The sequence below is a fragment of the Dicentrarchus labrax genome, unplaced genomic scaffold (genome assembly GCF_905237075.1).
Source record: "Dicentrarchus labrax unplaced genomic scaffold, dlabrax2021, whole genome shotgun sequence".
Taxonomy (NCBI): Eukaryota; Metazoa; Chordata; class Actinopteri; family Moronidae; genus Dicentrarchus; species Dicentrarchus labrax.
Genome location: NW_026136713.1, coordinates 10803058 through 10818219, shown reverse-complemented (window position 1 = coordinate 10818219; position 15162 = coordinate 10803058). Strand labels below are relative to the sequence as shown.

The 15162-nt window shown below is 39.1% G+C and overlaps 1 protein-coding gene across 1 annotated transcript in view; it reads left to right on the top strand.

Annotated features, from left to right (window-relative positions):
* Positions 1-889: 889 nt before the first annotated feature.
* The window catches only part of LOC127374753 (SPARC-related modular calcium-binding protein 2-like), a 62752-nt gene continuing 48479 nt past the window's right edge, over positions 890-15162 (top strand). The window contains exons 1-2 of the mRNA XM_051420320.1: positions 890-972; positions 5227-5333. Coding sequence (XP_051276280.1) covers positions 916-972; positions 5227-5333 — 164 coding nt within the window. The 5' untranslated portion in view covers positions 890-915. The remainder of the gene's footprint in view (positions 973-5226; positions 5334-15162) is intronic.

Below are 15162 nucleotides of genomic sequence, written 5' to 3'. Positions count from 1 at the left end.
TCGCTAGTCACATGCAAAACCTCTTTACAAAGAGAGAAGGATTAAATATGAGAAAGGTTAGTGGTATTCTGATCATCTATCTATCTGTCTGTGTGTGTGTGTGTGTGTGTGTGTGTGTGTGTGTGTGTGTGTGTGTGTGTGTGTGTGTGTTTCATTAGACAGTCCATTTCTGGTAAACATGCAAGTGCAGGTCAAATTGTTGGAAATGCAAGTGCTGCCACAGTTTTCAAAATATTGATCTCCAGAGTTGCAGTGAGATTGAAAGAAGGAGGAAAGGAAGGAATACTAAACCAAGGAGAGCAGGGTGTGAACAAGAGTTGAGTGTGAAAAAACAACAGAATCAGAGAAGGAAGGAGGGATGTTTGGTACTCAGCACTGAGAAGGTTGTTGGAATGGGTGTAAAGAATAAATCATCTAACCTCTTTGATTCTGGTTTACTCTGTAAGAATTAGATGAATGGGAGTCAGTCTCAGGGTTGTTGGAAAAGCCACATAGATCAGTCAGGTTGAGTGACAGCTGTCACCCATATTGGAATGGACATTTTTATTATTTATGCAGCTAAAAAAACCCAAATAGATTACATGACAGACTTTTGCTCACGTTTTGCAACCTTGCTGGCTCGATGTATGTACGCTTGCACCTGAAAATGACCAGTCCTAAGCAGTATTTCTGCATAGTTTCATGTTATGTATTTGTTGACTGTAGTTACAGTCAAACAGAGAATCAGTTGTGATTTTTACCACATCTAACACACAAGGGTTTTTAATTTTGTTCTATTCGAACAAAGTAGTAGTACTTGTTTCCTTCTTTCACTCCTCTCACTTTTACCTTCTTCTAGTCTCCCTGCCTTGCTTCTGTCCTCCTTTGTGTGTTCTCTTTTCAGCAGTATTCGTCATTGTTTGTTTGCTGACAAATATGGCAAGGAGACTGACCAGGAACCAAGGCCTATTATATGCAGCCCAACCTGGAAAGGTTTGCCTTTTCTTTTTTTTTTTTGGCTACATTGTTTCCTGTTTGTCTGGCTGTCTTTCAGAGTTAGCACTTTAATCCAGTTGGACTGCTGTGTGATTGTCTTCACTTTGTATGGAGACAGGCTGCAGTGCTTCTCTTTAATATTGAAATCTGGGGAACATCACAGTAACAAGTGCATTTTCTGAGAGACACAACGCCTACACCAGCGAAGTCGGGGTTTATATGTAATGATTAGCTGCAGAACAATGGGACTATTAAAACTTTTGATTATCTTGCTGTCTTTATGACTCATGCTTTTTCTTGTGTAGTTTGACAAAAAAGTACTTTATTATTGGTGTTCAGTGACCTTTTCAAGTTGATTTATTTTATTTATTTTTTACATCTTCCAAATTTCTTTGCACAAAGAAAATATCTTCGTCTCAGCCACCTCCTCCGCCAATTATATATAACATACAGTTTAGCAGTACCAGAAACGTGTTTGTGTGTGTTTGCACCAACACTGCCAACAGCAGCAGCAGCTGTCTCCACTGCCAAAGGTCTCAGATATGAGATGATGCCCATGATAGCTATTTCTCTCCTTCAACTCCTTTAAGCCTCACTCCAGCAACCTGTTTCATGTGGAGACACATAAAATCATAAAAATAGGAAAAAAGATCTAAAAGCTCAGATTCAGTCCTCAAACACTAAAGACTTGCATCAAGTGACAGCAGGCAATTTTGAATCTGTAAGTAAAATGACCCTTTTTAGAGTGTTTCAATGCTGCCTATGATAATTCATCTTATTAGTGCCATTATCATGAGCATGTTAAGTCCCCCTCTAATGTTATTATCTCTCAAGATTGTCAATAATACAAAGAAATCTTATAATTGTCTTTGACCTTTTTCAAAATCTTAGCAAAGCTGCGTCCCTCCAAAGAGACAAGCACATAAAAGGAAACAGCAGAAAATGCTCTTATCTCTTGGCTTTAAAAAAGAGGACACATAAAAGCAGTAGCACACTTCTGTTCTTACTTTTTTACTTTTTTTAAAACCCATTTGTAAGGAGGAACATTTACTAACTTGCTAAGCAGATACACTGATTTCATGCATAATTCTATTCCTTTTTATAGACCTTTTTTTTTTTTTTTTTTTTTTAGTTAATGTCAGAACTTTCAGCACAGGTTAAGATAGGGAGTAATGGTAAACCAAAATTTGCAATTAAATTTATCAGCCGTCACCAGCGGAGAAGCCACTGGAATCGTGTGTGTGCCTTTTCTCTTTGCAGTTTACTTTGAATTGGACTGCTCTCAGTAGGGTGTGATTGCAGGGGTGCCTTGGGCTGCGGTTACAGCCAACGTGTTAATGAGAACAGCATAATGTGAAGAGTTTCTGTTTTTATAAATGTGAATGAATTGTGGTGACGTGTTGAACCTAATGGTCCACACACATACACACACACACACACACACACACACACACACACACACACACACTCTCTTCATTCAAGTGACCCTGATGTGGTTTGCCCCATCTGTCACACTGAGTTGTGTATGAGTGTGACTTCTTGCCTCAGGGAAACTGGTGGGTGGTTCAGACACGCAGTTGCAGCTAAGCATGAAAGCTGGTGTGAGTGGAAGATAGACTGCATGATCTCTGCTTACTTTAATGACTCTGTCTTGCATGATTAGTATATTTAAAGATACCTGCAGAGCATATTCCACTATCTTCAGTTTACATTTTCTGCCTTTGACGAACACCTTCTCTGGACTACTAAGTAGGTACGTTTGAAAATTTAATCTAGCTTGCTGACTCTGGCAGCAGTGAGGGATACTTCGAGAGGTGTCAGTAGGAGGTAGACACATTAACTTTGTTCTGGACCACATTTATTCAAGATGATGACTATTTACCCAGCCTTGGAATGACAAGATTTGATGCCTGTGGTGGAGGAAATGCTCACAAAGTTGGTAAAACTACAAGTAAAAGTCCTGTATTCAAACTTCTGCTTCAATTAGTAAAATATTATATATTATATATTATCAGTTTGTTTAATGTATTGAAAATGCATCATATTATATACCTAATGATCACATAAGATATATAATACATATTTCTAAATATTACATCTGAATCTGCAAAGCTGTCAAATAAATGAAGTAAAATCAATAGAACAATGTTTGTAGAGCAAACTCCGTGCTCAGTTAATGGATTTGTCAGTCCACAGAAAATCAAATAGCAACTATTTTAATAACCAAATACCAAACCTTTACTGGGTGCAGCTGTTGAAATTTTATGGTTTATGGTTTTCTTTGTCTTGTGTGATGGGAAACCTTTCCTTTTGCACTGTCGGCTGGAGAAAACAAAGTAGTAAAAGTATACAGTACAGTAGCATAAAACAGAAATACTCAAAGTGCAAATACCTCAAGACTGTACGAGTGCCATACTTGAATAAATGTACTTAGTTGCTTTGTATCACTGTTAAGCACTAGAACGTGGTGTGCCACACAACCAGTGACCACCAGGCTGCTATAGTTACAGACCATTTGATTCAACACCTCTCTTAACAAAAAACTAAACAAAACTAATCATTATAAGCCTCATCAAGGTGCTCTTTCATTGCAGGGCTATTGGGTTGCATTGTATTATACTGTAGGCTACACGTGTCCTTTAGTACTGTAGCTACATGGAGTTAATTCCTGAATAATAAAACAGTTTCAGCACCATGGACAGAGCTCATCAGTCTGTGGACCTCTTGGCTAAAGACCTGGCTACATTCATAATTCATCTCACTATTGTGCCGACATGGGTAGACTAGAGGTTTTTTAAAGTTTTGTCACACCAAAGCATCGAATTTGATAAAAGTTTAAACTTCCCATTTGACAAGATGTACCATGTGCACTTAGATATTAATGGGGCAGTGAAATACTGTTAATCCTGTAGGTCGGAGGAGATAAAAGTGATGAATGAAAGAAGCAGATGGCCAAAACAGCTATAGTTAATGGTGTTTAATTGTAATTAAAAGATGATTTCATTCAGCAGCTCAAAATGGTCTCTCGACCAGATTAATTCCTAGAATCAAACAGCTTGCAAATATGTTGCTGTAACCACAGTGGAATCTTCTTCCCCAACCTTTAACACCTGGAAATCTCTATACAAACTGAGTCACTATTCTCATGTGGCTGCACTGCTCCATCTGTTGTAGTGTGAATGAATGACACACTGATCACGAAAGAGAGAGAGAAATGGGAAGAGAGGTGGTGGTGGAGCCACACAGAGAGAAAATACATACTGTAAATATGACTATATATATATTTATAATATTAACTGTGTCACGGAGTAAAATATTGACTTGTCAAGTAGATTTTAAAATACATTTTCATTTTCATTTCATCTCTTTTTATAATGGTTCTTCATTACATTTAATCATTAAACTAAACAAACTACCTATTAACCTAATCTTATCATGTAATTGGAGATTTATTGAGACAATTTGTTTTAATTTTAATGTAGTAGCCTATAAAGTATTATGGAATAGGACAGAGGTTCCCAAATTTTTACACATCAAAGACCCCTAAACTGAGGAAAACCATATCTTATCTGACAGGATTTTTACTTTTAGATGTTTTATTACAGAAAAATGTATGAAACCCATGACCAAAATAGTCCTATATTAGGTCATTGTGTTACTTACAGATGGATTTATACTGAAAATAAATGATTCCCCTTTTTGCTGTGGACCTCCTGGAACCCTCTCAAAGACCCCAGGGGTTCCCCCGGCTTACAAAACCACTGCTCTAGGATAGCAGCGTAATGTAGTTAGAGAACAGCATGGGTGGTAACAACACTTATTGTAATAGTTATAGTAAAGGAGCCTGAAAGGAACTTACCGGAGGATGGCGGGGAAGTGGACACTACTCTTATCTCATTTAAGAGAGCCGCAGACTCATTATGAGGAAGAGAGCAATTCATAAGAGCAAGTTGTCAGCATTGTTTTGGCTTTCGCTAATACGAAAGTAGAGAAGGTCAAAGTAAGCTAATGCTAGCTAATTGCTCTTAACGTGGTGTAATTGAATGAAACCTCAGCTTTGCCCTCCTGATAGATATTACTGACGGTTCTAGAACATTGTGTCATAAAGACATAAGTTGCATTCTGTTCCGTCACTTCATTCTAGAACTTTACTTCTGCAGTCAGACAGCGTTCTCTCCACATCAGTCTCTCTAGGTCTGTGTAGTTTAAGTCAATAACTTTTGTCCCACTTTTTGTCTTTTTGCTAACTAGCCACTTCCAGAAGACGCTCTCTCTGCTACCGGTCCTGTCTCTCTTGCTGAGGAGAGAAATGACGGGTTAAGAACAGCAAGGACAGATCCTGCAACAGATCCAGAGACGTGAGTTTCAAAAACAAAATGCTTAAGTAGGAGTAGGGATAATAGCAATGGTAAAATCACTTTGTTTAATTCAGCTTATTATTGATTCACAATATAGCGTCCCTGTCCAACTGGAATTGAAGTCTACTACTGTATAGTATATACTCATCATTTAGTCCTTTATCTCCTGAACAGTTTGTGGAAGAAGTGCACCATGTCTTCCAGTTTGGATTAATTAAATGTTCTTTCTTTAGTAGGCTAGGTTTCATCAGCACAAGTTTGATTTAAAGAAGCGTTATGTAAAGACAAATTGCAGTAATTTGGTTTTGTATGATCGTTAAGCCCAAAACTCGTAAGCACAGTGTTAACAGCAGAGCAGCCATGCCAACCATTAAAGCTCCTATCTAGGGTTACTGTGTGTACACTCTCACTCCCTCCTCCTATCACTGATGAACCACCTCTTCCCTCACCTTCAGTTAGTTTGTATATATGTTTATAGCTGGCACATATTGTGCATGCAAGGTACACATTGCACAAGAGAAAGTTTCAAAAATCTTTTTCAAAATCAGTAAATCAAAAAAAAAATATGCCCAGCCAATCATTTTATCCTGAATATCTGACCAGGAAGATATTGCTAAAGCTACCGAGCAAGTTGCACAAGAGTGGCAGAGAAAGACCAGCCAAAATGTGAAGTTCCACCTGTTTAACAGTTTGCACCGCTAAAAAAAGTAACACAAAAAAAACTATGTACAAATGACACATTAGATAGTTGAATACGATTAGCAAAGAGAACGACGCACTGTGCTCTGCTAGTTACAATTGTCAATATGTCACTCCAGAAATCTTTGAGATTCTATATTATTGATTACTTATTCAAGTCTTATTATATTATAATTATTAAAATATTTTTTCCCTTTTATCGTCACCATTATTTCCTCATTGTCTAGTGCTAATAAATGTTGGATAGAATATTTAGAAGTGGCCCAGCCACTTAGACTGTATATAAAGATCTTTAAATTTTAAAATCTTTATATACGGTGAGGTAAACTCGGCGTACTGACCCAGTAAACTCGGTAATGTCAAGTACAGCTTTCAGGTAGGGAGAGTCTTGTTATGGCTGCCCACTGTGCTGTTGGCAGCAGAGTGAAATGGGTCAATCTGTCACAGCTCATGCAAGAGCCTAAAAATAGGTAGCATGTCCCCACCCGGAGCAGCTGCTACTGCTCTCGGCTGAACTTTTTTGTGCAATGTAATTATAAATGTTCCTCTGCGAGAGAAGCGTGTTTTTGGTTATTTTAGATAGGAGATACTCCAGAAATATGTGCTGCAGTTGTGATTACTGTGCAGTATCTGTCTTCAAATGTGCACTTCTGAGAAACCAGATTTTTGGACCAAATGGACCGCAGTCTTCTCTCACCTTCTGCTTTTTCAGCATCTTTTGTTAGATTCTCTGTGTGGAAATAGTAACAGGAGGCTTGTGGTTGCTGAACAAGTACGACTGATTTGATCCTCAAGAGGTGGAAAAGCTCTTTTGTTGTTGTTCCTACCTACGTGTCTTCCACCGCTAGTCCTTTTACCTCCTCTTCTCTCACTTTGTCTTCTTGTGCTGATTTCTCAGTTTTTAAAGTCATAATTCAACATTTATGACAAGAAACAAGATTCTGCACATATTTGTGTATTATATCTGCGAACAGTGCACCTGAAGTTGGGGTTTTCTTGCTGTTTCAATAAGTGCATACTCTTTGCTGAATCTCATCTTTTATCTTCTATTTTACAAACTTTTGACTTTATCTGGCCCCTCAGATCTCCTGGGGTTTTTTCTGTCTTCAGATTCTCCTCTAGAGCAAAGCCAGATCGTCCCTCTGGGCTGCACAACCGGCCAGTCAGAATATACACACAGAAACACACACACACACCTTCTCCCACTCATTGGGCTCTTCAGTTGTTACCGGCCAGTAAAGAGGCCTTGGCTCGGCATCTAATGTGTCATTCTTTGTTATCTATTTCCTGTTACTTACCTCTTTCCCCTCTTTCCTCATCTCATCTCTTCTTCCTCCTCCTTCACCCTCTAAATCTCACAGCTCTTCCCCTGCTAGTTTCATGCTTCACTAATCACTGATGAGTCATATAGCCCTGTTTTTTTCTCTTGTGCTCTTCCTCCGTCTCTCTCTACTCGTTTCTCCCGATGACTCTGTCTCTCTACCTGCTTTTCTCTTTCTCTGTTGTCAACCTCAGTCTCTCTCCATCTTTTTAATCTCATTCTGTACCTCCTTTTGTTCTGCTTCCCACGATTCCTTCTTTCTCTTTCGCTACTGTGCCGACTGTGATAAGTGAGTACAATTCTCTGGTGCCTGGAAGGAGAAAGAGAGTAAGAGAAGGGAAAACTATCTAAAACCATCTGGGCAGTTTCAAAGGTGTGTTTCTGTGCTGTAATATCTTTCTTGAGCAGACCAGTGGATGAGCCTCTTATCTGAACACACAGACACACACACACACACAGTCAGTTAACCACCCTGAGGTTCCTGGGGTGAAAAATTTTGGAGTCAGCCATACGTAATTAGAAGAATTACCTAGCCTCAGACCTTGATTAGAGCCTTGATTTAATGTGTGTGTGTGTGTGTGTGTAAACCTACCTGGAACCCTAGAGGAGACAGAATAAGGAGAATTTTAAAGCATATTTAAATGATGCCAAACCTCTTGGTATTGCCAAGTGTAGACCTAAATGTGTGTGAGAGTTTAAGGTTTATACTCAGCAATGCCCCTGTAGACTGGAGCTACTGTAGAATCACTCACTAGCACACACCCCTTCTAAAGCAGTAAGTGCTTTTCAAAATTAGGCAGGTTTTCAGACTGTAGAGGACCAATTTAGTAGGCTTCATACTATGCATACTTTAATCAGTTAATTACTCATTGGCCAATGAGCTTAATAAATTAACTGATGATCTCTACAAAGAGTAAATCTCTCGTGTAATTAACTTTTTTTGTAAAGCTGTTACCTCAAGACATTATGTTTTTAAAAAATAAAGGTACTGAAAAACAGCATTGTGTAGGAACCAGTATCAGAGTCAGTAAACCGGTATTGGTACCAGTATCAAACAGCTTTGGGCAAACCTAGCCTTGCCATTAGCTGTTATGAATTATTGTCATATTGTCAGTATAGTGTTATTATCATTGTATCTCCCTGCTGTTTACCAGCACTCATCTGCAGTATTTCAGTACAATGGACAGCTCCACGTCTCCAGTCTGGATACAGAATAGTTTGACAGACTGATGGTTGGTGTTTGCTTCAGCACTGACACATTCAATGACTATTCATAGAGGAGCTCGTGAAAAATACTGGCACTGCTTTTTCATTTTTACTATTAACCTGTTAGAAACACTTTCAGCAAAACACAGCCACTGTCAGTGCGTTTGTTGATATCAGTATTAATATCCACTCACTGCTCACCCCAGTCTTTTTAATCAGAGTTAATGGCCTCTCCCCCTCTTAGATGGCACTCTATGATGTGGTAACATCTGGCCGGACGTCATGTTTCTGGCTGACCTTCCAGACCTCTGTGTTTGTGTTTGTGTGTTGTGTGTGTGTGTGTGTGTGTGTGTGTGTGTGTGTGTGTGTGTGTGTGTGTGTGTGTGTGTGTGTGTGTGTGTGTGTGTGTGTGTGTGTGTGTGTGAGAGAGAGAGAGAGGAAAGAGAGGGAGAGTTGTTGATAACTGATCTGGATCTCAAACAGATGGTGTTTGATCCCCTGGCTGTATAAACTGTTTGATGTCACTAATATAGGAATGTATCAAAGAGAAGTCACAGTTTAAAGGTCATTAAATGTCAAAAATATGTGGCCCTGCTTGGAGGTATTGCATTCATCATGAATCTATTTAATTTTGCTGAATAAAAGGGGGTTTGAAATTGACCAGTAAATGTGCTTAAAGGGATGGATTCACCATTTTTGATCTAATTGAAACTGGTTTTGATTGCTGATATCAGCCCTCCTGTTCATATTGGCCATTAAGGGATCCCTTCCTGATTTGCTTTTGATGGGGGAAAAAATCCACAGTCCTCATTCTGTGATAAAATATGTTCCAGAGTTTATCTGAAGTTAATATCAGGCTCAATCAAGTGAGTATCGTCCAAAGGTCCAGGCCTTTCAGTAGGAATTTCCCTCTTTGTGTTTCCCCAGACAGTCTTTCCTTGGTGAGCTGGGGTGGAGGGAAGGTAATAGGAGTGGGATTTTTGGACTAAAAGGACAATAACTTTGGAAGATTTCCACTTAATTTAAGTGACAGACTGTTGAAGCCTCATATTAGCATCAGATAAGATACTGAACACAACAAAATTGCTCCTGATGCTATGCCATTGGTGTGTGAATGAATTAGTGTCTGTTCTGATGAGCCTTCAGTGTATGAATGGATGAATGTGGCATGTAGTATAAAGCAAGACTAGAAGACTAGAAATGCACTATATAAGCGCAAGAGGAATGATTACAACAAGCAAAATCTGTGGCAATGTTCATTTGGGAACCTGTTATAAGACAGACTTGAAAAATTGTGAACCCGTCCTTAAATGTAGGTAATGAGGTATCATTTGCTGTTAACCTTGACTCTGAATAAAGTCTAAGGAGGCTTTGTAATAAAGAAAACTCCTTGTTGAGGTTAATTTTCCTGTGGTAGATGTGAAAAGCAGCTTCAGAACATTTGCGGTTAATATAAAGATTATAGAAGCCGTGATCAGGAGCGTGTTTAAGTTATAGTAAGAACATAGTTTTGATATTTTGTACTATAATTTTGTGTGTATCCCATTATCCCATGTGTTTATGTATGTGGAAATGCACAGTTTCGAGAGTTGCTGCTTGTGTGGAGTTATGTTAGAAAATGTATTGAGTTTGTGTATTTGCTGCGTAGTTCTGCATGTTCTGCATGTGTGTTGTTCATTCTTCTCATCTATGATGATCTCTGATAGTGACAGGGCAGGATGAGGGAATTCATGGATTCAGACTTAAAGGAACTAATCCAGTGTGTGTGTGTGTGTGTGTGTGTGTGTGTGTGTGTGTGTGTGTGTGTGTGTGTGTGTGTGTGTGTGCGTGTGCGTGTGGGTGTGTGTGTGTGTGTGTGTGTGTGTGTGTGAGGAACAGAGAGTCTTCAAGAAGGAGACTGCAGATACCTGACGTTGCAGTTTTGGTGTGTGTGTGTGTGTGTGTGTGTGTGTGTGTGTGTGTGTGTGTGTGTATGTGTTTCAGTGGTAAATGTCTGTAGTCTCAATGGTGTGGAGAGCAGCTCAGAGAAGATGAAATTTAAAGGGACAGTAGATCCTCTATCTTTGTGTGAGTGCTTGCCTGTGTTCTTTTAATTTCTTTACTGCTGCGAAGTAAACCTCTGTGAAAGCAGCACAGCTTCCTGATGATTATTAAATGTTAGTCTTCTGGCTGTATAAATAGAATACATTTTCTGATGTGTGTAGGAGCTGTCCTTGTATGCATCTGTGTTGGCAGTTAGATTGAATCCTCCTTCTATACAAAGGGGAACCTGTGGCTTGTGCTGTTCCACTGATATCGCATTGATTCTCCTAATCAACAGAAGCATCTGATTTTTTCTTTATCTTCGAGAGAAGTGGCACTCTGCAGCTCTTTCGGGTAGTTTACACCTTGTTGCTCTTTCTAATGTTTCTGATTGGACTTTGAAAACTTAATCACTCTCGTAGTGTAGTATTTATCCGAGATGTTATTCTGTAAGCTCACCTGCAGTCCAGAAGGGAAATGTTTCACTTCCTGTGGCACAGGATATCCATCACCTTGTCAGAAGGATTCAAAGGTCACCTAGTCGACCAGGTGGGTGGGGTCATCACTGTCACGCTGCCTTCCAGTGGACAGCTGGCCAGAGGTTTGATTGATGGACAGCAGTGGCCCAGAGTCTACCTCACAGATTGATGAATAGTTTATGTTGTCATAAGGACACACAAGACAGATTTGTTAGCATAAAGGAGGAGGGCTTTTCTTCTGTAGCTCATTTGTGTGTGTGTGTGTGTGTGTGTGTGTGTGTGTGTGTGTGTGTGTGTGTGTGTGTGTGTGTGTGCGTGTGTGGTGTGTGTGTGTGTGTGTGTGTGTGTGTGTGTGTGTGTGTGTGTGTGTGTGTGTGTGCGTGTGCGTGTGTTAGATTTCACTTACATGGCTTTCACCTTAATTTATGTTAACACCTATTTTTTCTACGTAGTGTATTTTGACGGTTCTCTTTTCTAGATATTATGGCTCCATTTTCTATATGATTTATTTAATCTCTCTAAAATGTGTCACATGATATCTAAATGTTTTGTAACTGGTTCTGTCCACTCTTACACTGTAAGGAGTTGTTGCATGTGGCATTGCTTCTGGATTACTGCAGATTTGTGTGCTGTAACTGAATTTGCTCGAACAATTGTCAATTATCCATTGAAACATGAATCAATCAAATGAACTATGTAAAAAGTGCATCCCTGGAGTATGAATACACACACACACACACACTACTACTGCTACTAGAGGGAATGAGCTGCAGTTCTTTCCTATCTGCACAATTTCCAATCACAGTGAGCTGTTTGATTCTACAACTGTATCATGATTTACTGAGCCAGCCGGTCACCAGACCATTATGTTTAATCAAATGTCCATTGGCTTATGATGCAGCTCTTTAAAGTTAGTGTTCACATAAAACCTAAAATGGAAAAACAGTTTTTTACATTAGAAGCAACGAAGGCTTTCCTACATTGCTTTCCCATTGAAGCAGAGAAATAGCCGAGTGCACAATAAGAGAGGTACTTGTTTTTTTTATAAACAACCACATATCACAGAGTTAATGTGGGTATATGTTGTAAATTGTCCATGTAACCACATTCCCTGAGCCTCAGCTTATAATCTTCCATTTTATGGCAGGAAACAGATCTAGGAATTGATCTACAGCTCACACCGCAGACCACCCTTAACACATGACCGTGGTTCCACACGTATATATATCACTTGATTACACCTGAGCCAGCTCCATTGCTAATGAATCTCAGAAAAAAGGAAGTAAGAGGACTGAGATCATATTGTTGCACATACTGTTACAAAGGTCAAGAATGAACTTCTATGCTCAAACGTCACATACTGTTGGAAGAATATCTGGATTTAGAGAGCGTCACGGGGAAGCTTGGAGGCAGTAGTGAATAGTTGTTTGTGCCATGTCTGAAAGAGGACTAACTTGTTTGAGTGTAGACAGTGACAGCTCCATTATTTCTATCATCCAGAAAGTCATTAGTGCTATAAATGAGTCCTACTGCACAGAGACAAACAAACACAGTGCTGATCTCAAGTCTCAGACAGAATGCCAATCAACAGCCGTGTGAAGTTTGTAATGAATGGTAATCGAACTGTGAGAGGGACAGAGAGGGAGAGAGACTGTGGTCTGTCCTACGTGTGTTCTCGCTGCATCATTATCACAGTGTATTCAATTAAGAATATTTTAGAGAGAAGAAGCTTGTTTCTGGTTTCCCTGCAGTGTCTTACTTTTATAGAGTACATTTCACACTTCATCATAGCTTCTTATTTGTTTTCCCTGCCTGTTAGCTTTCTATGGGCAGGAAGTTTAAAACTATGAGTAGACGGGGCAAATTCACCTGCATTTTACAGATTATAGGGTTTTCACTGACTCAACATGGAAGGCACATAATATGGGGCTGACTACTCCTTCCAAAGTACATGTAGGCCTTAAGTTTCTCCTTCATTTGGAGCTATGCCACCTATTACCACAAGTAAATTCTCAACACTGCGTGGGAAACACTGCGTTGATAATGTTGGATTATGTTGAAGAATTTAGAGTTCGCCCACTCCGGTAACAACTTAAGATTCTGTGCATCCTGTTTAAACTGAAAAAACTAACAATTTTACTCTGGCAAGGTATAAATGCTATAGTCAAAGCAGTGACCCTCCACAATGTTTGCTGTACAGAAAACACCATGATGTAATGCTAGATGGTCTAAGTGGTGATATTTTCATTTTAGACCTTCTTTTTTGACAGTCACTTAAAGCTGTGATTTTCAAGTTGTATGGAAGAGGATTAGGGCCACATGTGAAATATTTATTTGAGTTCTGAGTTTAGTCAGAAACATATGCAATTATTTGTTCTGTCCGCAGTAATACAGAGTCAGACACACACAGGTACAGGTAGGGGCTATGTGCATTCATCCAGGCTCAGTTGCACAGGTGGATTGCTGTGTAATTGCATTTTTGAACTCAAGCTTACAGCTTAGCCGAGCTTTCACATTCTCAGTCAGAATACACACACACAAATTTATGACTGAGTCCTGAATTGGTTCTTAAACTGGACCCTTCCTCCCAGACCCTCATCTTCTTCCTTATCAACAACAATACTGCACTTAACTAAAATTGTAAAGCTCTCAATTCTAAGCAGGAGAGGGAGGTTCACCCAGGGCTTGGTGTCACACTGTTGGGATGTGTGTGTGTGTGTGGGCTCTGATAAGCAGGAAAGAGCCTATTAGCTGTTTGGCCTGCAGCCTGAATGTCACTGATGATTTTTTTCTCCCTGGTCAGAAACATTGTTATTGTTTCTGAGCCAGTGGGATACTGGATGGTTTCCATCATGTAGTTCCTGTTGAATTTATTTTGGAAGAATGTATTTTAATTAAAAAAAATGTATTTGTGTCTTAATGTTAGGTGTAGTGATGCCTCAATGAAGCGTATATTTGCTTAAAGGTTATATATATGAGATTCATAAAATAAATATAGCAGCAAACAATTATTAGTTATGTAAAGATATAGTGGAGTAATGGCATCCTAAGCAGAGAATGAGGTCACACTGCCTCCTCAGGTGCTGCTGTCGCACTCTTTCTGTGATTTGTTTACGTAGCTGGTCTGCTCCTTGTGCAACACAGTAGAGTGACTGAAACATCTGTTTCTACATCAGTGAATTAAGGATTTATTTTGACCAATTTGGTGATCGTTGGAATAGTGGTTAAGTCTAATATATATAAAGTTTTACGCTGTTGCAATGATATGCAGGTAAAATTACCGTTTTTGTCTCCGAAGTATGCGGGCAATAGCAGAATTATGGCTGTTTTTGGTTAAACAAAAGGTCTATGTCTGTAGGGATCCTTTCCTTAACGTTGTCAGACACTTAGAATAACAATATGAGCCCGTCAGTGGCAAAAATGAATTCTGAATGCTGATTTTTTGTCACTCTAGCTCTGTTTTGTTCCAGTTTTTGGTTTTGCTCTGCATTTAAATGACATGATTTAGGTCTGTATCTACATTATATATATGGAGGTTGATTGCAGAGATACTCAAATTGCCTTTCAGGCAATAAAAACAAAAAAGATGTTTTTTTTCTATTCAGAGAACACAAAAACTTTAATTATGGAAAATGCTGGACAAGCACAAACATACATAGTGGAATTGGTCTAATTAGCTTTCATTGTTTAATTTCCAGACTTGAGCGGGGTGTTTCTGTATTTTTTACTTACTCTTCATAGTTTGTCTGCTTTTAAGACTGTGGTGCTTTTTCCCCTAATTGGCTAAAAGGTATTTCAGTTTTCTTTCACTTTTCCCTGTTTTTTCTTTAACTTTAGGTTGATTTTAGAGTGTTGATCTTATACACACTAGTACGTAACAAATGATTTGGGTTCAGTGCCTTTTGGTTCCCTGAAAAGCACAAAACAAAGAATTGATGACATTTGTTTTCAGCAAGCAGGCACAACTACTAATGTTAGGTCAACACAATAGACAGGCTGCTTATAAATTATCACTGGTTCCAATGTGTTTGTGCCCAGCATAAACTTTTCTGTTTCAGCTACTCATTGCTCAGTGACTGTATCGAGCTAACACTACCACTAG